This window comes from Meles meles, chromosome 17 (assembly GCF_922984935.1).
Source record: "Meles meles chromosome 17, mMelMel3.1 paternal haplotype, whole genome shotgun sequence".
NCBI lineage: Eukaryota > Metazoa > Chordata > Mammalia > Carnivora > Mustelidae > Meles > Meles meles.
Window position 1 is genome coordinate 9,262,426 of NC_060082.1, and position 24,161 is coordinate 9,286,586.

At 49.5% G+C, this 24,161-nt stretch overlaps 1 protein-coding gene across 2 annotated transcripts; it reads left to right on the forward strand.

Annotated features, from left to right (window-relative positions):
- Window positions 1–1,495: 1,495 nt before the first annotated feature.
- Window positions 1,496–23,235, forward strand: MGST3 (microsomal glutathione S-transferase 3). Of its 2 annotated transcripts, none has more exons than XM_045982749.1 (6): window positions 1,496–1,636; window positions 17,323–17,446; window positions 19,634–19,707; window positions 20,245–20,302; window positions 22,214–22,286; window positions 22,978–23,235. In XM_045982749.1, exons 2-6 carry the CDS (start codon window positions 17,330–17,332, stop codon window positions 23,112–23,114), a joined length of 459 nt encoding a protein of 152 aa, XP_045838705.1. In that variant the 5' UTR covers window positions 1,496–1,636; window positions 17,323–17,329; the 3' UTR covers window positions 23,115–23,235. The 2 variants fall into 2 exon arrangements, with proteins under 2 accessions (XP_045838705.1, XP_045838704.1); XM_045982748.1 differs by having other exon boundaries at window positions 1,552–1,636; window positions 17,227–17,446.
- Window positions 23,236–24,161: the final 926 nt, after the last annotated feature.

The following is a 24,161-nucleotide window of genomic DNA, read 5'->3' on the forward strand; positions in this document are numbered from 1 at the left end:
GATCAAGGTGCCAGCAGATTCTGATGAGAACCTGCTTCCTGGTTCAGGACTGCAGTCTTTTTTGCTGTGTCCTCCTATAGAGGCTAACACGGGAGCTCTCCAAGGTCTTTTGTTATAAAGGCACTAATCCCATTCATGAGGACCCCACCCTCATGGCCTAATCACCTCCCAAAGGCCCCACTTAATATCCTCACATTAGGGACTAGATTTCAGCAGAGTTTACGGCGACACAGCCTACAGCAGCACGGGGGTATTTTCCCCTCACTAATGCAGAACTGCTTTCCTGCTTTCTTCCTTCAATGTGCAATCAAAACAAGCCCTCACGTTCAACATGCCAGAAACTTTTAAAACGTAAGCCCTTCTTGTACCTAAGGAGAAGCTGAAAGCATGGGACATGAGAACTGCTGAAACAGCAATAAAGATTTTATGAGCCGTCGAAGTACTGCTAAATGTGCAGATAAATCAACACAATGAAAAGGGGGGGGGGGGAGAGAGAGAGAAGAAAAGGAAAAAATATCCAGCCGAAACCCTTCGGACATCGAGATGCCAACCTTTCCACACCCTGACTCGGAACCATTCGGCTCCCAAGCCCCCTCTCTCACAGCGGGGGGAGGTACCCCCACCGAAGAGACCCTGGGGGAGACCCAGAGGTGGCGACCGTCGGTAGTACGTGAGGGCACCCAGAGGAAAGGGGAGAGGGACGCACTTAAAACACGAGAAAACTGGGGACCTTGGTGCCCTGTGGGGCTGGCTCTTGCGGCTGAGTTTACGGAAGGCAGAAACAAGTTCTACCCCTCAGGCCGACCCGCCTGCACGCCTGTCAGGACCTCACCGCCTCAAGCCCGCTCCGGCGCTGGACTCGAAGGCGTACCTGGGCTTGTGTACACTCTCAGAGGTCTGTGGGTCCCCAGGCGGTGCGGACTTGCTCCCACGGACAGAGCCGTGAGGCGGGCGCCAGTGAGCCGGCCGGCGGGAGCCGCGGGCGAGGGTGGGTGCGGGCGTCTCGCGGGCTGGGCTCCCTTCAGGCTCTCGACAAGGTTGACTACAACAGTACTTATTAGCTGGGGAAATGTACAAGCCCCAACATCCCTAAATCCTCTCACTTGGCGAGTGCAGCAAGCTGCGACCCTATGGGCCTTCCCGCCCCAGGAGAGCAGAGAAAACTAACCCAGCACACCGTGTCCCCAGGAGCGGGGGCCCTACCACTTCCGCGTACCAGGCTTGCAAGCCGCGCATGCGCCTACAAGCAAGCTACGGTGGCCCTGCTGAGGACAAATTATTGACGTGCAAACCCGATCCTAAAAGTATGAAGAGACTGGGGTAATTTAGGAGGCCACGGAGGCATTTACGGAAGAGAACCGATACATGGATTTGAGATGAGGAAGCGTGAAGTGTGGACAGCCGTAAGGAGGAAGAAAATTCAGTTTCCGCGGCCACCCAACAGTGACTGCAAATTAACACTCAGAAGGCGCGCCCGGGCTGCCCAGGCCCAGACGTGGGGGCGTGGTCTCGCGCTGCCTCGGGCGGGGGCGGGACCTGATTCGGGCCCCGCCCCGCCCCGCGGGTGGCCAAGGGCGCGGCACCCTCACTTCGCTGCAGAGCTGTGGTCTGCACCAGCCGAGCGGAGGTGATCCAGGTAAGTCCACGCACTTACTGGCAACGCGGAGCGTGGGCCTCGGGGCGCTTCTGGTCCAGCGCTAGGCACCACCCCTACCTCTGCCATCCCGGGCCGAATAGGGATGCGCTCCCTTTCCCCTTTCTGGTCTGTACACTTCCGTCTATCTTTCCATCCGCTTTGCCCCCCACCTGCCCTGCATCCTCCCCCTGATGGAGTGGGTTTGGGGCGTTGGAATGGGGTTCACCTCGCTATCTGTAACTCAGGGAGATTCTCAAGGTCAACCCTTCAGTGCCTTCCTTTTCTCTCTTCCTCTCCCCGGGTTGTGCAGACCCGGCATCTTGTCTCTGCCTCCCGGAGCCCACCCGACCTTGCTAAGTGCAGCTGATGGGCTGGCTGCACCTGCTGGGGCAGCGGGCAGCGGGCAGTGCAGGCCCGATCGGTAACAAGTGCCCTGGGAGCCCTGCGCCTGCTGCGGATGTGGATGTGTTGCTAGGAATCCTCCGGGATAACCTCCCAGGGAATTGTGTTTGTTTTCCTGCTGCCTCATAGAAACGTTTGTCCGTTTGTACTGAAACCCTTATGTGGGTCATTTCCTACCTCTGCCCGAGAGCAGGAGACTCCTCAAGGGAGGAGAACTCTGAACACACGGTTCTGCTTTGGATTTCAGAGAATTTTCCTCCTTATCTGTGTCACTGCAGGGAGCCCCAGGGCCACTGCGGTGGGGCAGCTGCAGGGCGGTGGAAGGGGCTGGAGACTCATTGGTGAGTCATTCTCCTAAGTTGTGGCTTCTGCTGTTTCCTTTCCAACCAGGAGTTTACGAGCTACTTTGTAGCTTAAGGGACAAGTGAGTGTGGAACAGGAGGTAAAGGAAAAGATGAGACAAGAGGGTGAGTTGGAAAGGAGTGACAGAGTTGTGGCTTTAATCTCCCAACTGGAGAAAGGGAGCGCTAGAGGAAGGACATTGCTTTGCAGACCAATGGCTTTTTGCCCGTGCTGCGGACCCAGGCGTGGTCCTGTGGAATAGCTGCAGATTTGAGATGTCCTCTGTGCGTGGGAGCTGCAGCAAGGGCTTCTCTTGGGAAATCTGTAGATCACCAAGAGCCTGCAGTTTGTGGGAAGCACCCAAGGTTATCGGTCAGAGTTACAAGGCTATGGTTTAATTCAGTGAACTCAGTATTAAGAGCATAGTATGCTGGTCAGGGGATCAAGAATGTTTATTCTCACAGGAGTTAAATTTAACCAAGTTGAGTAAAAACAAGCCTCTAAAATCCAAAGAAATACTTTTACCCCAGGGAAGGCTTTGTTAAGCTTCCGTCCTGACACAGTGTTACAGAAATAGAAAACTTTGTCAAGCATTTTTTTTTCCTTGAACTGATGTTACTATATATAAAACAGATACACTAGAAAGATCACTGTAGCCAGCTATAGAACGTGTACACCAGGGGTTTCCTTAAATTAAGGAACAGAACTGGAGAAGGGCAGTCTTCCCCCTAATTTAGACTTCTTCTGTTGGCCTAGAGCCCTGAAGAGACAAGTCATGAAAGGGAATTTCCTAACTGGAGGACAGCAAAGGGAGTGAAAGTACAAGAAAGAAGGGCTTTACCCTATTATCCAAAGACAGACTGAAAAGCCCCTGGAGCAGTTTGCAATGAAGTAGATGACAGATCAAGCTGGCAAGATGTAATTTAATGCCTGCTGCACAGTTAGCTGTATTTAAACCTATTATTCCCTATTTAATATTTAAGTATTCTGAATCTGGATTCAGAATACGGTTGCCAACCACAACTGACTGTGAGCCTTTTAGTATTTTTATGCAATGTTTTTTTAAAAGAATCTACATAATGCTACAGTTTCTGTGGTTGAATTCATTAATACCACTTAAGAGTTTGCAGTGCTCCTGAAAAAGGATTCAGCAGTTATGAGCTAGGATATTACTCTGTACCCAAGAATTCCTGTTTCCCTCACCCTCTCTTCCAGTGTCTACCTACCTACTTAACCCTTGTGAGCAGAAAAACATCAAGGAGGAGCTGGGAAAAATTGCACTACCTTCCAGATAACATTTGCAAATACTTTTAAGGATTTCATCGTTTGGGCTTGTAAGTCCCCCTATTGACCCTCTGAGTTCTTGCCACAGTTGACCTGTTCATTAACTGGAACTCAGTTCTCTAATACTTTGGCGCTTTAGTTCCCTCTCCCCACCCCCCCTTAATTTGTGGTATTTTAATTCCCCATCCAAAGCAATGTGAATGATTTTGGCTCAGCTTCATCCTAAATACAGACAGGCACAGAAAGACTAACCCTGTTTCAGGAAGCTCCGTGGCTCATTCATCCAGAATGTCTGATACCCTTGTGAGGACTCAGCAGCTGCTAATTAACTACAGTCTGCCCACATTTCTTGGGATGGAAAATCCAAGTGGTGTCACTGTGACTCATTTGAGATTTTTGTTTTCCTCTTGTGGAAGTCAGGGCTTAGTTTCCCCATGACCTTCAGTTCTGTGTAATGCCAGTTAAGGCACAGGTTGTGTGGAAGTCATGATAGGAAAAGAAATACCAATTTCTGTGTTGCTTTGCTCTTGCAAACCCGAACACTCGAAAGACTGAAGGAAGTTTTTCCTTCCTGGAATCTTTCCTCTTGTCATACTGCTGAAAGTTACTTTTTGGATCTCTTCCAAGTTTTTTTCTTTCTTCCAACTAGAAAGTTCTCGGGCTTTAATCAGTCACAGACTTGGAGTTAATTATTAGCTCTCTAGTCCTATTAATACAGTTCATGCTGGGGTGAGAGTTTGGGGAGATAGAAAAGTTCCAAAAGAAGTCAGGTGTGGTCAGACTTACTCTCCAATCTCATTAAGAGGCGGTAGGGGCGAGGGGCGAGAAAGTATAGACCCTGGAGCCCAGCTCTGGCTGTGTGTGAGTCCAGACTTCCTCTGTGATGGCTGTGTGACCTTGGGCAGATTACTTAACCTCTGGGATGCTCCGTTTCCTCATCTGCAAAATAGAAGTAATACGATATCATAGATATGCTATGAGCCACTAATACTGATGAGCTCTTAGAACAGTGTTCGGCATATGGCATACAATAAATAATACAGGCTAATAGTAGGTATTACTACTAATAATTGATTTCTCCTACAACGCTCGTCTGTATCACTGCACACACCCTTCTAGTCTCCATCCTTCGGACACACTCGTGTCCTTTCTCTTCCTTACACAAGCGAAGCCCTGTCCTGGCTCCTGTGTCCTCGCTGTTGACTCACCCTGTGTCTCTCTCGCCCATCACGTGATGTCCTTCAGAGCCCTTCTCTCAATCTGCTGCGGCCCGTTTCGTGGTCCTCCTGTGTTTAAGCTCCCCATCACTGTGTCTTCTGCGGGATCGGGACCTTGGCTCTCAGTCTGGATGACCATTGGAGCCCTGCGTATCTCACTGCCTCGTGTGGTGCCCGGCATGGAGTCAGGGATAAATCAGGGAAGGAACCATTCCCCAAAGCGATACTGAAGACAGTGGTAGGTGTGGACTTGAGGCAGGCACTCCATTTAGGTAAAATGGTTTGCCCAGCGTTGATTGTATCAGATCAGCTCCATTTAATGAATTGTTAATTGTTAAAGTGATTTTTATCTTCTTTTGCATCCCTTTCTTGCTCCCCATTCTTTCTCCTGCCCTCTGAGGTGGGTGCCTTCAGACCACAGGAAAGGTCCTGTGGGCTTTCGCCGGGATCACATCCCCTGGGACCTCTGCTCCAGAAGGCCCAGCATGGCCCTGGACTCCAGGGGAGGTGCTAACACACCTCTCACCCCACAGAGCCTTTCGTGTCAAGAACCTGTTCGGGAAAGTTTGTCATCGCACCAGCAGGAGAACGAAGGGGTTGTTCTGTCTTGTTACAGTCTACTCTTCCTAGAGTCTTAAGGAGCTGAATTACCAGTTGTTTCCAGGGGAGACTCAGTTCCATTCAGGCAGACTATTCCCATGAACTTGGGCATCATGCTGGTCCTGCCCTCCCTGCCCTCCCCCACGCCAGCCAATGCACACCGGTATTGTTTGTTTGCAGCACGGACAGTTCGCCAAAGTGTTGGAATTAAAACAACATGGGAAACTTGGTTTCTTTTTTTTTCTTTGAGAGCACAAGCGGGAGGGACAGGGAGAGGGAGAAAGAATCTTTAAAGCTGAATGCGTTTGGATTATAACACATTTATCTCTTAAAAGGGACAGATACCCTACCCTTCTGACCATTAGCTGCTGCTTTCCAAGTGTTCTGCCGGGAACACTGATGAGGAATCACAGAATGTGCTGGGGAAGTTTACCCTCTGGCCTGCCTCTGCTGTTCCGCCTCACTGAGTTCATGATCAAGTGCAGGATAAATAATGCTGTGCCTATTCAGCTAACTTGCACTTTTAGCTCTTGGAGAAATACCTACCAAATGTACAGTGTAATGGTGGGGAGTAGTCGTTTTTCCTCACCTGGGTGATTATTCCTTCTCTTCAGTGTCCACATACTTTTTTAAAAAAATCTAGCTGTCCTGTGAAACCTTACACTCTGACAGATCTCCTTATCTGTTTCATGTAGAAGTGGCCAGAATGGGAGCGCCTGGGCAGCTCACTCATTAAGTGTCTGCCTTTGGCTCAGGTCATGATCCCGGGGTCCTGGGACTGAGTCCCGCATGGGGCTCCCTGCTCAGTGGAGAGTCTGCTTCTCCCTCTCTCCTACTTGTGGGTGCTCGCACTCTCTCTGTCTCAAATAAATAAAATCTTGAAAACAAAACAAAAAGTGGCTGGAACTGGCATTTTGAAAATGTAGGATGGACACAAAGAAAGTCTGTGATTCTTTTTTCTCTCCCATCGTGGAAACAGGGAATTATTTTTGTGTGGCTTCCCTCCAGGCTCTAACATTTCTCCTTTGAGCTCTACATGGGTTCGTGAGGGTCACCATACCTGAGATGATTGTGAGGATGTTCATTTGTGGAAACAGCTAGAGGCAGAAGTGAGGCTGGGCAGTTGCCCTGGGGGGCCGTGAGCAGGTAGACACCCGACACAACCTCAGTTTTCTGAACCACCTTCCATGTTGGAGGCTCACGGAAGTCCATTTGGGACGATCAGACCAGCCCTTTAAGTGACGGTCCTTACGTTAGTCTCGTGAGAGTGGTGGGTTTTGCCACATAAAATAAGCAGCCATGTATAAGGAAGGTCAGATGACTAGCACAGAGAACCAGATAAGAATTTTAAGGAAACATGGGAGAATGGCTCCAAGTCAGTCTGTGAGTGTTTTTCATTGTCACGTGTGTGTGTGTGAAGGAGGACACTGCTGAGAAATGGCAGGACCGTTTGAGGAGAACAGTCCTGCGGGTGGAAGTGGGGGTGACCACTGTCCGGCTTGGCTTTTATCTGCTGCTTTGAGGGCAAAGAGAGAGCTGAAAGCTGAAATCCTTTCTCCTTTAAAAAATCCAGTTGAGGGGCACCCGGGTGGCTCTGTGGGTTAAAGCCTCTGCTTTTGGCTCAGGTCATGATCCCAGGGTCCTGGCATCAAGCCCCATGTCGGGCTCTCTGCTCCGTGGAGAGCCTGCTTCTCTCTCTCTCTCTGCCTGCCTCTCTGCCTACTTGTGATTTCTCTCTGTCGAATAAATAAAATATAATCTTTAAAAAAAATTCCAAACTATGGAAAGAACCTAGATGTCCATCAACAGATGAATGGATAAAGAAGATGTGGTATATATACACAATGGAATACTATGCAGCCATCAAAAGAAATGAAATCTTGCCATTTGCGATGACGTGGATGGAACTAGAGGGTATTAGGCTGAGCGAAATAAATCAATCGGAGAAAGACAGTTATCATATGATCTCCCTGATACGAGAAAGTGGAGATGCAATGGGGGGGGGGGGTAGGAGAAGAATAAATGAAACAAGATGGGATCAGGAGGGAGACAAACCATAAGAGACTCTTAATCTCACAAAACAAACAGAGTTGCTGGGGGAGAGGGGTAGGGAGAGGTGGGTGGGGTTATGGACATTGGGGAGGGTATGTGCTGTGAAGTGTGTAAGCCTGAGGATTCACAGACCTGTACCCCGGGGCTAATTATACATTGTATGTTAATAAAAATTTTAAAAAATTAAGGGAGTTGAGGGAAATTGGAAGGGGAGGTGAACCACGAGAGACTATGGACACTGAAAAACAATCTGAGGGTTTTGAAGGGGCGGGGTGGGGGGGGTGGGAGGTTAGGGAACCAGGTGGTGGGTAATGGGGAGGGCACGTATTGCATGGAGCACTGGGTGTGGTTCATAAACAATGAATTCTGTTACGCTGAAAAGAAATAAATAATAATAAATCTAAGGATTTCATTTAGTAAAAGATAAATTGATGTAATTTCATGGCTCAGAAGTGATCATTGGAGGCAAGTGCTCAGATATGAAGCTTGCCTTTTACTCCCATTTGTGCAATGTTGATTGTACCCTGGGGAGCTCCTTTTGGCAGCCGAGAGAGACTTGAGTAAATACTGAAGGAGAGCTTCACCCCTGGGGTGTTCTGATGAATGTGGCTCAGGAAGGGTTCTGGGTAGTCCTTGGAACTGAAGGAACCCCTGCCCCAGTGAGATAGGGGAAGTGGTGGCAGAGGCAGGAACTGGAGGGAATCAAAGCAGCGCCCTAAGCACTATGGTGGGATGTTTTCAGAGAGAACCTGTCAGTGAAATTCCTTGGCGGGGTGGGGGGGGGGGGCGGCGGACGGGACTACCTTAGGCAGTTGTCCTAATGGAAATCTGTGTTGCCAACTCAGACACTGGAATGGAGCGTGTCTTCTCATTGAAGCCCGAGCTCGATCTCTTCTCAAGGGGCACTTGGTACTGGTGCCTTGGGGCTTTCTTAAAATCCGCCGAGCTGAAGGTAGTCGCCCCAGTCTCCCCGGAAGCCCATGTCTGTTGCCCGCTGCCCTCTACCCCTCCTGCTTCAAAATACTGCTGCTTTTCTTTCCTTACCCTGGTGAGGTCTTCCAAAAATCATTTTCAGCTATTTAATCCTCTGATAAATAAAAAAAAGTTACAAATAGGGGGCGCCTGGGTGGCTCAGTGGGTTAAGCCTCTGCCTTTGATCTCTGGGTCCTGGGGTCCTGGGATCGAGCCCTGCATGGGGCTCTCTGCTCAGCGGGGAGCCTGCTTCCCCCTCCTCTCTCTGCCTGCCTCTCTGCCTACTTGTCATCTCTGTCTGTCAAATAAATAAATAAAAATCTTTTTAAAAAAAGTTACAAATAGAAGTGTTGCTGTTTTAAAAAATATGATACAGAAATAATTCATTTTAAAGTATTTTCCAAAAGGGCATCTATTAAAAAAAGAACTCACAGCTAACATTATATTAAATGATACAAGACTGCTTCCCCCCAAAGATGGGGATCAAGATAAAGATGTCCTCTCTTCCCACTTCTGTTCAATACCGTATTAGTTCTGGTCTGGGTGATCTAGCAAGCAAAAAGAAGTAAAGGCATTCCCAGTGGAAAGAAAAAAGTAAAACTGTCTTCCACAGATGACACGATCCTGTATGGAAAGCATTCCACGGATCCGGCTCTCCCTTCTCCTGGGTTCTGGTGCTCCTGCTCTGTTCCTCCACTTTGCCCCTGCCTAGAAACCTCAGGTCCTGCCCTGGAGCTGGAGTTTTGCAAAGGCGTTTCTCCTCATCGCTCCCTACTGTGGGGGAAGGAGTAACCTAACGCCTGGGTAAGGGGATAACCCTTCAGGGGGGTGTGGTGGCAAAGAGGTAGACGCGGGGGTCAGTTGGCTTGTGTTCAGACCTCAGCTCTGTACTCACTAGATGTGGGGCCATCAACTTAGACAAGTTGATGAACTCCTTTTGCCTCAGTTTTCTCCTCTGTGAAATGGGGGTGAGAATAGTAACTACCACATAGGATCGCTGTGGGGATTGTTAATTGATGTAAACTCTCCCATGGGCCTGACGGGGAGAAGTAGTAGGTCTTCTAGGACGTGTTCAGGATGTAGTGGTGATATTATTTCCCTACGTGGCTATTTCTGCCACGTAGGCTGGAAAACTCCATGAGGAGGTAGTTTGGGTGTAGAGCCTGCTTAAGAGTCATTCTTTCTCCTTAAAGAAAGGAAGGAAGGAAGGAAGAATGGGAGGAAAGAAGGAACAGAGAAAGAGGGAAAGAAATGCAGATTCCCAGACCCCATTAAGGATCAGAAACTCTGGGGGATGGGGTGCCTTTTAACACTTAGTTGACCTTGATGCTGCTGAAGATTGAGAACCACTGACGTAGAACATAGGACAGCCCCATACTGTGTTTCTGTCCTCCTGGAAGTTACCATAGAAAATGTAAGCAGGAGACATTCTCTGCCCCCAGCATGGTCGGAAATGTGTACTATTTCCATCGATCAGTGTTCATTCAAGTGTGTGTTGGAATAGTTAAGCGATCAGCGTGGAACACATGTGCACATTCGGAGGCACGCCTGCAGCCCACGCGGGTCAGTGCGGAGTACAGGCGTGGTGGAGGAAGGGGTACGACCTGGTACTGGACCAAGCAGTGGCAGGATGGGACGGCGGAACGGATGCAGGAGGCGCGCGGAGCTGCCCGCGATGTCCTGCGGCACTTGTTTCTTAACCCTCAGCGCAGGGCCTCCCGCCTTCTCCCCTTCCCCTAAAACCCAGCTGTCCAAGGGTCCCCCTCACCAAAGCCAAGAACACATTCTTGGTCTGTTCATGCATCTTGGCACAGGTGTCGGCTGGTTCCTCTTTGGAGCTCTTCCTTCCTTCCGTTTGGGGTCGGTACTGATCGGCTTCCTTCCTGCCTTGGAAGCTCTTTCCATGTGGCAGAGCTGAGTCCACCCCCAGGGCCATCTTGGCTAATGGGGGTGCTGCCTGCTTGGTCGTACACCTTCCCCTTTGGGAAGTGAACAGTTCTGCTACTGACACACAATGGTCTCGCACCTTTGCCTCCTCCCTTCCCCTCTTCTTAGTGTCTGGGGGGAGAAGCAGCAAGTATGGACTGTTACGTGGTGGGTAAAGCCCCTCTCATGATCTGGATCTGTCCTCCCTGGCCCTGTCTCCTAGTGCTCCCACCATCTGTGGGGGCGGGGGGAGGGCTGGCCACACCCGCCGCCTTTCAGTGCCACGAGTGTGCCAGGCTTCTCCTCCCCTGGCACTTGGTGTGGACTCCGACCTGAGTATTCTCTGCCCGGGATGTTGAGTGGCTGTTGTGTGTGGGTGTAAATGTCGCTGCAGCAAGGTCTTCCCGGTCTTAATTGAGATAAAATTGACATATGGTACCATGTGGGTTTAAATACATAATACATTTCTTTGACATTTATATGGCTGTACGATTGCTGTTGAGTGTGAGCTAACACCTTGGCGTGTTTGTTATCAGACCTCTGTCCTCATTCGAATGTCGATGCCTTAAGGACGGGGACCCCATCCTGTCCACTGCTGTGTCCCCCACCCCTCAGCAGAGGCCTGGCATACAGTGAGCATTTTCATGTTGTGGTTGAATGAGCAAATTAGTGTTCTTAGGTACGTTGTGCTGTCCACACTGGAAAACTAATTCTCCTAGACACTGTATGCTGCCCGCACTAGGAATCTAAGTCGACCAGCGTTTTGCTTCATTTGAATCTGTTGCAAACAGAGTCAGACCTACTTTCTGAGTCAGAGCACCTTACTGATTTGTAGCAAAACCAGTGTCTCCTTATTTAGGAAGTCTATGTGGGCAGAGACACACTTACCAGTGTTTACAATATGCCTTCATATTTGGGCCAGCATTTATTAAGTTGTTCATACCAGAAGCTTATCTAGTTTATTTCCTTTATTTTTTTAAAGATTTATTTATTTTGGAGAGAAAAAGAACATGTGGGAGGAAGAGCAGAGGGAGAGAGAGAGTGTGTGTGTCCTAAGCAGTTTCTGTGCTGAGCACAGAGCCCGACGTGGGGCTCGATCTCACGACCCTGAGATCATGACCTGAGCCCAAACCAGATATTTAACTGGCCACCCAGGCACCCCTAGTTTATTTCCTTAATTCCTCAAATCATCCTGTGAAATAAGTAGTTAGTATTCTCCTGTTCTATAGAGAAACTAGATGACATTCCCGAACTCACAGAGGCAGCGTCTAAACCCAAACCCATCTGACTCCAGATTTCCTGCTGTTCTCTACACCTGTGGATCTCTGCATAGGAGAAGACAAATCATAAAACAGTATTCAAGTCTGCCAGGAGTAAAAACACTCCCAAAAGGACCTGTACTCTTCAATAAGCGATAGGAAATTAGATACAAAATCTAGTCCTTTAAAACCTTCAACTTAATATCCTTTCAACTGAACTATTTTGACTCATCTCAAGACGGCCGGCTGGGAAACAGTTTGCTGAAAGCATGGGAGGGGAAGCAGAAACGCTTCTGTGCTGTTTCTGCCTTTCCCCAGTACATTCACTTTCATTTTGTAGGGTACATTGGTCCCCAGCTTCTGATCATGGCGCTGAAGGGGAAGATCCGGAATTGGGTTTGTGTTCAAGTTGCTTGTTTGCCTGTTTCCCCTGGTAGAACATGAGCCTCACGAGGGCAGGGACCAAAGTCTGGGCTCTTCCTCTCCAGCATGCCCCCCCCCCCCCCCGCCGTGAGTGGTGAGTGGTACACAGCAGGTGCTCAGTGACCTTGAATAGCAAAAAGCAAGTGAACGCACGCTCACCTCCTCCCAGGGCATCTCTGGCCGCAGTGCGGTTTCCGAGGTCCGCACTGGAAACCTGCTTCCTCCTGAAAACTCCTGCTTTTCGGATTCTTGAGCACGGCAGGCTAGGAGTTCAGAAAAAGAAGTGAGTATATATAGTTATAAGTTAGCTGTGTTAAAACAGCAATTCTAACTGTTAAGTTCTTAAATGTAGATTATCATTCATTCAAACATCCCCTTTTATAATTGAATCAGGGCAGAGACCGTTCACGTTAACACGTAACACAACCCGATGGGGACATCTGCTGAGTGCTCAGCACCTGCCAGGCGTCATGCTGGGCACGGGTAGCGTCCCCTTCCCTGAGTCTCCCTGAGTCTTCCTCGCAACAACCGCAGGGGCGGGTGGGTAGCACTGTTTAACAGATACGGAGGCGGAGGCCACTGGAATATGTGAAGAATTTCCCCAAGGACACGCAGCTAGGAGGTGTGGCAGCCGGGTGTTGAGCTCAGTGTCATTCCAGAACATCCTTAGTGAGTGACGAGATTCAAGATTCGGTCTGGAAGTCCCATACGGTCCCATCGCAGTGTATTGTCTAATCCTCCTGATTTCTCAGTTCCTGACTATTGCCAGGCCATTTCCATATGACTTTTTGGTATGGATCTGCCCATCGTGGAAATTATAGGAAAGTACAAAGGAAGTCTACAGTTCGCCTGTCTAGGAATAATTAAGCTTATGATTTTGATATTTTCTTCTAAAATTTCTCCTGTTAGGGAGAAAACTAAGATTATTCTGTAGATACGCTTTTTTAAATTTTTTAACCTAACGTGCTCTATGTTAAGCCCATTTAGTTCAGTGGTTAAACAGTATTCGGTTTTGTGGGTGCACTGTTTGTTTAATTAGTCCTCTTTGTCTGGCCATTGTGCCATTGCTTAGGTGAGTGTCTTTGAACCAAATCTGTCTGAGTTTCTGATTATGACTAACTTCCCGGTGGAGCTAATGAATCAGAAGGTACGCAGGACGTAAAGGATATTCCCATTGTCGGGCTCTTCTCCAGAGGGTTTGCTTTTGCACTTCCCCGCCACTGTGTAATTGTGCAGACTTGTCCCATTTATACAAATTATAGCTTCTCGTATACACAGCTGGAGTGCGACCAGCCTTGAAAACAGGTTGACGATGAACAAACACCATTGTACAGCGAGGCGGGTTGCAGAGGACTCTAGACCTGCTGCGGAAGCTGAGCTCTCAAGGGGCTGTTAGGCCACATGCTGTGCGTCTGGCACCATGTCCAAGACCAGGTCTAGGGCAGAGCTCCCACCCCAAGAGCACCTTATCTTCTTGGGTCGCTGGAAGGGTTGCTGGTGAGCAGAGCAGGTATGTAATCAACAAAGTGTGGTGTGCAGCGTGGGGAGTGCTCCTGCCAGAGGTGCGGAAGCCTGTGCCCCAGGGAAGCTATCTGCCAGCTCCAGGGCTGGGACAGCCTCGGGCGTGGCTGTGGCTGCCAGGGCTGGGCCTCCGCCAACGGCACTGCCTCCTCTTAACCAGTGCGCACACCTGCACCCGAACCCACAAAGGCCAATCTTTAAGGGGTAGGGGCGTCCATGCCGTTGCCCTGCATTCCTCAGAACAGAAGGACTCAGGAGATGATGGGAATTTGGGGTGGGGGGTGGGGGGAACTCTGACTGAATGAAGCTGATTCTCCCCTGAAAGGACAAACCTGAACCATTTTCCAGTCCTTGTTGGATTTATGTTTTCAACAGCGATAGTGACAGAGCTTTTTTCTGTGTCCTGACCTCGTCTTTCTCTGCTTCAGAGGTTTTAGTAGATACTTTTAAGGAGAACAAAAGGGAACTTAAATCCCTTGGGCACCTGCTCTATGCTGGGCTTAGTGCCAGGTGACAAACATCTGTCGGTTGGAGGGGTCATTCCCAAAAGCCACCTGGAGCGGTGGCGTGCTTCATTTATTCCACAGGTGTCTGTAGGCACACTCCGTGCTCGGCATCAGGATGTCAAACGCAGTCACCGCTTGTGGGAGCTGGGTAGCTCTGGTGTTTGAAGCAGGACTCCTCACTTGGTGGGAGTACAAGGGGGTCAAGGAGGGCGGTCCTGCCCATCCTACAGGCGGCTTCCTGGACTTTGTTCTAGTGCCTTTGCAGGTGTGTCCGGGCTCCTGCAGGGAGAGGCTGAGGGAGGTAGGCACTTCGCCCACATGTGAGCGCACTTGCTGACCGACGGCTAGCTATGCAGTCTTTTGCAAACCACCCACTCTAGCACTGGACTCTGGGTCCTCCTTACTATAATTCTCTGCCCTTCAAAGGTACTTACTGTTTTGGTTCTGCTTGCCCCTACCCAGATTCCTTTTCCCTAATACCCATCACTGTAGCAAGTAGGAGGAGGGTAACTTTTCACTAGAGCGTGAATGTCTAACAGGTTTAACCTCCCAGATTACATATACACTTTGGGAGAGGAGCTCAGTAGTAAGGACTAATTTCAGATTGTAAATTTTTGAGCAGTCACCTGAGTGTTCATTGTCTGCAACAGAAAGATCTACTCAAGAGGTACTTGTCTGTCTGGCCACTTAGCTTTTCCTACCCCAAGGCGGTGCAAACCAGGAAAACCAAGGGCAGTGACTAAGCCATGAAATTTTGCCATGCCTGGGTATTTGGGGAAGAATTCTAAAACCTGCTCTGGTCTTAGTTCTGCTTTCCTCTGCTTGAACCTCCATTTCTTTTTCTGTGAAGTGAAGCTAATGGGATTTTTGTGGGGGTTAAAAGTGGCTGAAAAGTGCTACACAAACATGGGTAACCCCATGCTGCCAGGGAGCCTGGCATCCTGTCTGGAGACTGGGGTCTGGAAATGGGCTCTCACTCCAGGACTCTTGGCTTGCAAATACTGACCTAAGCCTACTATGCTTAATTGAATGTCTGACAGAGGAGTGACAGTTTCATTTTAAATGACCTGTCTAGCCAAATGCTGTTGAGCCCCAAGGACATCAGATAGGTTGGGAGGCTCACCCATTGGTATTTTCAAAGAGGTGTTCAGGATTCACCTTATATTTTTGTCTCAGTAACTGCTACCTCCCGGAGCTGATTTTCTGCATTTCAGGAAGCAACTAATTCTAGAAGGGAACGAGGGCAGGGAGGTTTGGAGGGCAGCCAGAGACCGCTTGCTTTCTGCAACCATACCTGATGGTGGGGAGAGAGTGTCCAGGAGGCACTCTGTGCTGAGTCATGGTGACAGCCCTTTGCAGTGTGTCTCCTCCTCCCCAGGCAAGGTGGGCTGGGCACCCCTGGGATGCAGCGCAGGGTGAAGAATGTAGAAGGAGAAAGTGGGGAGAATTATTACGGATTGTGAAGGGGTGGTGGGGCAGACTTTAGGACTTCAGCCCTAAATGTCACTTTTGAGACCTAAGGGAAGAATACTTTTAAAGAACAGAGCGGCTTTCTGGCCCCCGATTCGACACTGAGAAAGGTGCTGTGACCCCAACATCAGGGCTGTGACCCCAGCATTAATGTTTCCAAGTGGGATTAAAAGGGGACATTGGAACCAGATTGGGATCTAAATGTGAACCCCAGCTCTGGTGCCTTCTGTTTTGGACCTGGCAACATGCCTTCACCCTCGGGGTACTCTTTGGAAATAGGGTTATTCCACCTTGCTTGGTTGTTGGTGAGGGTGACCAGAAACACCCTGGGGCAGGGGAGCCCTCCTGGGCTTCGAGGACAGATTGCAGTGAGCCAGTGGAGGGTGGATGTTTTAAACCAGATGCAGAACATAGGCAGGAGCTGCTGGCCTGTGGCAGCCTGGCCCACGGTGCCTGGGCACGTGAGGATCTCGGGAAGTACCCTGGCTGTGCTCCGTGTCCCGCCTGCCTCCGTGGTCTGCTGACCAAAGTCAGAGCAGTTGGACGGCCGGCATCGATCCTACCATGAGGCAATGAGGGCCTCCTCCCACCTGCCAAGTTCTCTTCTCCTTGCTGGCCAGTCTGTTTCTTCTCTTTCCTCTCCTTCTGGGGCAGAAGAGTAGCTAAAATAGCTCAAATGGGGGCGCCTGGGTGGCTCAGTGGGTTAAAGCCTCTGCCTTCGGCTCAGGTCGTGGTCCCAGGGTTCTGGGATCGAGCCCCACATCGGGCTATCTGCTCCGCAGTGAGCCTGCTTCCTCCTCTCTGCCTCTCTGCCTAGTTGTGATTTCTCTCTGTCAAATAAATAAAATATTAAAAAAAAAATAGCTCAAATGGTAGAACCCTGAAAAAATGCTGAGATTCGCTTATTCTCCATTTTATAATGACATTTTTTGAATATACAGAAAAGCTGGAAGGATCATACACTGACCATCCCTATAGCCACTGTCTGGTTTCCATAATTAACATTTGGCCCTGTTGGTTTGTATTGTCCTTTCCTGATCCATTTCAGGTAAGTTGCAGGCATCAGCTCATGTCCCGGGGCTGGTTTTGAAGTGAGAATTCAGTGAGCGGACCTAGCTCTCCCTAGCTGCCCAGAGCCAGCTAGGGAGAGCCAGGTCTCTTAGCAGTGTGATGGGCTCCGCCTGCCACTGGGTCTCCTGCCTTCTCCAGACCAGTGTGTACGCCAGGGTCAAAGGGAGTCCCAGTGTGCCTGCCCTCAGTGACCCCCCCCGCATGCCAACAGACACACAAAAACTTGGAATCACCGTATATTGTTTCATATCCTGCTTCACCTCCCCTACCTCTCTCCTCTCTCTCAAATTTAATACATCCTTTAGATTTTGCCCTGTTAACCTTTTTTGCAAAACTATGGTTTTTCAGCATTTGTGTCGTCCTCCAGCAAAGCCTACCGCGGTGGTACGGCTTCATCGGAAGAGAACACGTGATAGCATCAGGCGCTTTTCTGCGTGTACATTGCATACTTGCATAAGGGTCTGGGTCTGGGTCTGTTGTGTGACACACAGTGACGTCTGCACCTGCAGGAACATCACATTTACTCACAGCTTTCTGACCTGTAGGTAGACCTTCGCAGGGAGTGAAGTGCCGAGCTGCGGGCCTCCTGCCGTGGGTGCCTGCGGTGCTGGGTGGCATCCTAACTCGTCGTCTTTCCACAGAGCCGGCATGGCTGTCCTCTCTAAGGAATATGGTTTTGTGATTCTCACCGGTGCCGCCAGCTTCATCATGGTAGCTCATCTAGCCATCAACGTTTCCAAGGCCCGAAAGAAGTACAAAGTGGAGGTGAGTGGGAACCTAGATCTGTTGCGACAAGAACTTGTTTTCAGTCGTGGAAGGAGAGGTGAGAAGCCAGAGGCCAGGAGTGGAAGTCTGAGAACCACATCCACTCGAAATCCTGCCCTTTTCAGGCAGGAAGAAGGTAGGAAGTGGGGGGCCCTGCTGGGGAGCAGTCTCCATCTTGTTTTCACTTGGTCTCTTTGTAGAAAGACCAGCTGTGTTGGGGCAAGAACGGTATGGCCTTTGGCTGGAGCTGAGTGCCGGGAAGAGTGTTATTTTCTAACGAGGGGAAACAGGCAGGACCATGTCAAACCAGAAAGCCGCTGTGCAGCAAAGGAAGCTGCCTGCAAAATGAACAGTGCCACCGACTGCATGGGAGGAATTTGTGCAAATCATACATCTGAGAAGGGGTGAATTTCCAGAATGTGTAATTCGTACAACTCAATAGCAAATAAATAAATAAATAAATAAATCAAACGACCCAATTTAGAAACTGGGCAGAGGAGCCAAACAGCCATTTTCCCAAAGACCACATACAAATGGCCAACAGGCACATGAAAGGGCGCTCACTGTCACTGATCAACAGGGAAATGCAGATCAAAACCTCAGTGAGATGCCGCCTCACGCCCGGTGGGGAATGGCTCTGAGCAAAACGACAAGAAATAGCCAAAGCTGTCGGAGGTGGGGAGAAAAAGGAACATACTGTTGGTGGGAATGTAAATTGGTGCAGCCACTATGGAAAATAGTGGAGAGTCTTCCGAAAATTGAAAATAGAATGACGGTATAATGCAGCAGCTCCACTTCCGGGTATTTATCCTAAATAATTAAATAAAAACACTGACTCAAAAAGATATGTGCACCCCATGTTCATGACAGCACTATTTACAGTAGCCAAGACACGGAAGTAGCCGAAGTGTCCATCAGTGGATGAGTGGATAAAGATGGGCGGGTCTGTGTGTGTGTGAGCGCACGTACTTATATGCGTAGACATACATACGTGTGTGTATCTATCACTCAGCCATAGAAAAGAAGGAAATCTTAACCATTTGTGACAACATGGATGGACCTTGAGGGCATCATCCTAAGTGATACAAATCAGAGAAAGACATAAGACATATCTCATGACCTCACTTACATGTAGAGTCTGAAAAAACAAGAGCTACAAGGTCCAGCATGGCAGGCATGATTAATAATTCTCCATTATATATTTGAAAGTTGCTAAGAGCAAATCTTAAATGCTCTCATCAAAAGAAAACGCTGCAGTCATGGTACCTAGACTTACTGTGATCACTCCACCACACACGCGTACCTAGACTTACTGTGATCACTCCACCACACACGCGTACCTAGACTTACTGTGATCACTCCGCCACACACGCATACATCGAATCATTACCTTACACACCTGAAACGAATGTGTGTCGGTTATACTTGGATTTTTAAAAATAAGTGATACAAAGTAACTAAATAAAGAGCGTTAAATGGTAAGTCTTCCCTCATGTGCCTCTTTAAAAAAATGGTGTTGGAAGGTGGTTGTCTGTTTCCCAAGTAAAGAAACGTGTGGGGCTGAGGTTAGCCTGGGCTTACACGGTAGACCTAAGAAAGAGGTCTATGAAATGCTTCCTTTTGTTCCTGCTGATCTAAAAGGGCCAATTACTGGGGTTGTCCCTGGTAAGCAAATTCAGATGTCTGCTTCTGTTTAGCAACTTACTATTAGACTCTGACTGGAGCTCCTTTTTCAGTTCTCCTATTGATTTTCCTTTTTTTTTTTTTTAATGGATACATCCATTAAAGTTCTCATACTCAATTTCTGTTCTCCCATTAAAGAAAATCTTAGAAGGTTGCGGCATCTGATAGCTCGTGGGAAGGAGCTGTTCCCCTGGGGTGTCTTTGTGCTGTGTGGGGAATCCAGCAGTCACGGCACAATGTCAAGGGCAGGGATTCTGGCTCAGACTGCCTCCCTCCCTTGCGTGACTGTGGCACAGACGTTCGTTCTTAGGGCTGGATATTAACAGAAATACATTGAATCTGCTTCTGAGAGTTGAGAGCCCACTGAGAGTGTCAGGCAGAAAGTGATCACCCGTCAAGGGTAAAGTAGAAGTGGCTTGAGGATAGATTATCTTCGAGGTTGGCCGTAACTCAACACTGAATGCTGCTCTTAACCATTTGATCCACGGTATCCTGTTCTCACAGTATCCTACCATGTACAGCACGGACCCTGAGAACGGGCACCTTTTCAACTGCATCCAGCGCGCCCACCAGAACACGTGAGTGTCGGCCCTGCAGACTCCGGGAAGGTCTGCCGTGTTGTGTGTCCTCTGCCCAGCACCTCGGCCTTTGGTCCTCCGTTCACTGAGTAGCAGCTGGGATGACGATGGGGACTTAAAAGGGTCTTTGAAAATATGTCTATGGACGGACTGAATATTCAGAGTTGTTAGAAGAGTGGGGTTCTGGATAATCCTTCAAAAATGTCTTTCAAGTTGTGTTGGCCTTCAACAGCATTTGCAAGGCTTCCTGTCTAAGCGGAGATTGAATCTCCCAGCCCTGGGGAGGGAGCAGCCATGAGCTCTGGAAGGAAATGGCTGGCATTCGCCACCACCTTCTTCGATAGCTAGTGAATTAAGAGCTGTGGACTTTGGTTCCCCTGCAGGAGGAAAGAGAGGGTGGATCCTAGTGGTAGGGCTTTTCCCTGCCCTCAGTGTCCAGTTTCACTCTCCAGTGTCTGACTCAGCAAATAAGAGCGTAAGGGGTACGGGCACACGTCAGACGGGCACTTCTTACAAAAAGGTCTGTGTCTATTTCAGGTTGGAAGTGTATCCTCCCTTCTTATTTTTCCTAGCTGTTGGAGGTGTTTACCACCCGGTAAGTTTTCCCAGGGAGTTTTCATCTTTTTGGATTTTTTTTAAAGATTTTATTAGAGAGTATATGCATAAACTGGGGGGCAGGGAGTCGGGGGGAAGAAGCAGGCTCCCCGCCGACCAGGGAGCCCGACATGGGACTGGATCCCAGTGTCCTGGGATCACAGCCCAAGACGAAGGTAGACCCTTAACTGACTAAGCCACCCGGGTGCCTGTCTATTTGGACTTCGTTCACTGAGCTGTAGGGAGGAAAGCAGGAAAACAGTGTCCATTAAGAAGAATTTCATTCTTGTTAAAAAGTTCTTTAAGGCACATAGAACTTCCCCCATTTTTTTTAATAATCAGGAGAAGCCTCTTGGATACTATGTAACCATCCCAGGGGCAAATAGCCACGTAGAAAATACAAGAATTTGAAGCCAGGTCTGATCCTGGAGGGATCCTGGAGGATTGTCATAGTCATTGATGGATCACCTGAGGTCACAACGGTGAACGAAACAGACCCCAGACACCTGGTTAACCCTTACCCAGGGTCACTGACTCTAGCACATAAGCACATGATGCAGTTCGCCACAAGGCGATGCGTGCCGCGGAGGAAAACCCAGCAGGCGGGTGGGAAGGGAGTTCCGGACCGGGAGACCGCTGTGAGTGAGGAGGTCAAGTGAGGACTGTGCCAGCTGCCAAGGCGACAATGAGGCAAAAGTCACAGAAGGGTAGGGAGCAGGTGTCGCGGATGGTCAGACGTCTTTGGGCAAAGCGTGAGAGCCAGGCCCTGAGGCCACAGTCTGTCTGGGGAGCGGTGAGTGGGGCGGCACGGCTTCCACGGGAGCAGGGCCTTGTAGGCCATGACGGCTCGTGGCCGGAGTGTGGTCTGCGGTATACCTTACCTAAATAAAGCGCGGCAAGCCAGCCCCTCTAGTGAGGCATCCCGATGTCCACCCCCATCCCCTTTCCAGTCTGTCGGCCCTAGACGCCACTCCTGTGCTTAGGGCTCTAAAATACTCGAAGAACTACTCTGGGGACATCTGGCGGTAACTGTGCAACATTACGGCCAAGCAGGGCCTGGCAGAGACCAGGTTGTACATAGTGACTTAGGGGCCCGGGATTTATTTTTTCAGTGGTTTCACACACCTGATCATTAACCTTACCCCACATCAACTGAACAAATCCTAAAGCACTAACCTTACCCCTTGGGATGCCACTCATGAATGAAAGGCACGTGGAGACTGGGGTACAAGGTTGCACGTGCCTAATCCCCCCCTCCCAGTGTCTCCTGATTCCTTTTGACCAGACGGTCACCCCCGGATGGTGCTCACGTAGGACTAGTCATCTTACGTGAGTTTTTGCTCTCTCTTCTCAAGGTCATGGAAGGGGGAGACTTCTGCCTCCAAGACCACATGTTCTGGGATGACAACATGACAAGCTCTGCCCACTTTTCCTAGCAGAGCCCTCAGCCCAAGTGTGGGCCGCAACACAGCCTGCTCTGACCCCCTTCTGGGGGGCGGGGAGGGGGGAGCCTCTGAGATGCAGCAGCAGGCCCATGGAGACAACCAGGCTTCTCCGCCAGTCCTGCTTTGGGGTTCCTCTTGGGGCCTGCCCTTCACCCTCCACCCCCGGCCTGCCCCTCCCTCTCTTGTATGCCCACACCTGAGTCCCCAGGGCAAGCCAGAAGGTTCCTTCCACCCCACCCACTAGGAAGGTCAGCCTTCACCTTCCCCATCCACAAGCAGTTCATAGAACAATCACAGATCTTTGATTTTCCTGAGACAAATAACATGCCTCTACCCTAACTTTGTCGGGGGAGCGCTTGACCATATCCACGGAAGTTCTGGGAGAACGTTGTGTCTTCAGCCCTAGATGTTACTGAAGACGGGCCTGTTTCTTGAATGCCGGTACTGACCCAGCTCTTTTCTTGCAGCGTATAGCTTCTGGCCTGGGTTTGGCCTGGATTGTTGGACGAGTTCTTTATGCTTACGGTTATTACACAGGAGGTGAGTACATCGTGACGTCTGCCAAGGAACCAAATTAAAAATCCCACACCACTGCATTTTTCTTCTTAGCAGGGCTTTAAGAAAAGGGGAAGTACTTTGGTGTTTAGGGGGAAGGTCTGGTATCTTCCTTCTTATTAACCTTTGAAAAGTAACCAAACCTGTTTGTACTGAGCACTTTCTGTGTGTCAGTTGCTGCTCTGAGATCCGGGTGGATGCTGTTTAACCTGACAGCGTTTCTGTGATGCAGACAGCGCGTCCTGTGCTATAGAAGGGAAACTGAGGCTCAGAGCTACTAGTGTAAACTGGGAAGCCGGGATTTAAACCCAGGCAGCCTGACCCCAGAGCCCCTGCTCCTAACTCAATACGATAAGTGGTTGCCCGAGAGAGAACGGGGAGAGACTCTTGGCTCTACTTACCTCGTGAAAGCGGGGACACTCCCAAAGGTCCTGGAGCAAAGTTGTTCTAATTGTTATCCCCAGTTCTCTGAGGGTCCAGAGAAGACTCTGGGGACACATTTCTTGGCATGCCATATCTGACATACTGGCCACTCAGGCCAGGCGTGGGTTGACCTCTTCAGACCATATGGTCTGACACATGACCCCCGATGCCTTGCTAGAATGGCTTGTGGGTGTTGACAGCATTGTCCTCTGTTGGGCACCTCCAGTCACCTCTGTTCTCTCTCCTGTTTCAGAGCCCAGCAAGCGGAGTCGCGGGGCCCTGGGCTCCATAGCCCTCATTGGCCTCATGGGCACAACCGTGTGCTCTGCCTTCCAGCACCTCGGTTGGGTTAAGACCGGCTTGGACGGTAGGTCCAAATGCTGCCATTGAAGAACTACAGGGTCTTTAAAAACTCACTCGTTTTGAGTGACTTAACTTTTATTGTCAGTTACTTTTTTTTTTTTTTTCTAAATATAATAAAAACTTACCTGGCCTTAGCCTCATACCTAAACCTGACTCTTGTTGATTTCTTCTTGAGTCTTCATCCTGTTCCACTGGATGGGAGAGGTGGTGGGTCCTGAGCCCCCTCCTCACCCTGCCAGAGGATGTTTACTGCGGCAAAGCTGGGGAAACATCCGGTTGTGGTAGTGTGTTCATAGTCCTGCCACAGCCGTGAAAAATTGGGGCCCAAGGAAGGAAAGTCTTTCAGCCTGAGCTGGGATATAAACAGTTAACACCTACGGTAACAACAAGAATTATTTATTTATTTAAGATTTTACTTATTCATTTGAGAGAGAGCACAGACAGGGAGAAGCAGACTCCCCGCTGAGCTGGGAGCCAAACGTAGGGCTCGATCCCAGGACCTGGAGATCATGACCTGAACTGAAGGCAGGCGCTGAACCGTCTGAGCCACCCAGGTGCCCCTTTTAAAAATTTCTATTAAAGATTGCTTCTATCGGGGCACCTGGGTGGCTTAGTTAAGTGTCCAACTCGTGATTCTGGCTCAGGTCATGATCTCAGTCATGAGGTCAGGCTCCACATCGGGCTCCTTGCTAGGCGTGGAGCCTGCTTAAGCTTCTCTCCCTTTCCCTCTGTCCACTGCCCCACTCTCTAAATAAATAAAAATTTTTAAAGATTGCTTCTGTTGCTTAAAAGCTCAAGTTATAGACTAATTTTTTTTAAAGATTTTATTTATTTATTTGACAGAGAGAGATCACAAGTAGGCAGAGAGAGAGGAGGAAGCAGGCTCCCTGCGGAGCATAGAGCCCGATGCGGGGCTTGATCCCAGGACCCTGAGATCATGACCTGAGCGGAAGGCAGCGGCTTAATCCACTGAGCCACCCAGGCGCCCCAAGTTATAGACTAATTTTATGAAACTTCAGAGATACAAAGACCCAATAGCGTAGGTCAAAACGGGGAAGGACACCGTCAGCACAA

Bases quoted from the DNA above. Each gene is read 5' to 3' on its own strand.
- MGST3 (XM_045982749.1), top strand. From the start codon at position 17,330: ATGGCTGTCCTCTCTAAGGAATATGGTTTTGTGATTCTCACCGGTGCC. The intron at 20,303-22,213 runs GTAAGTTTTCCC...CTTTTCTTGCAG, and splicing joins TTGGAGGTGTTTACCACCCG to CGTATAGCTTCTGGCCTGGG. The intron at 22,287-22,977 runs GTGAGTACATCG...CTCCTGTTTCAG, and splicing joins TTACGGTTATTACACAGGAG to AGCCCAGCAAGCGGAGTCGC.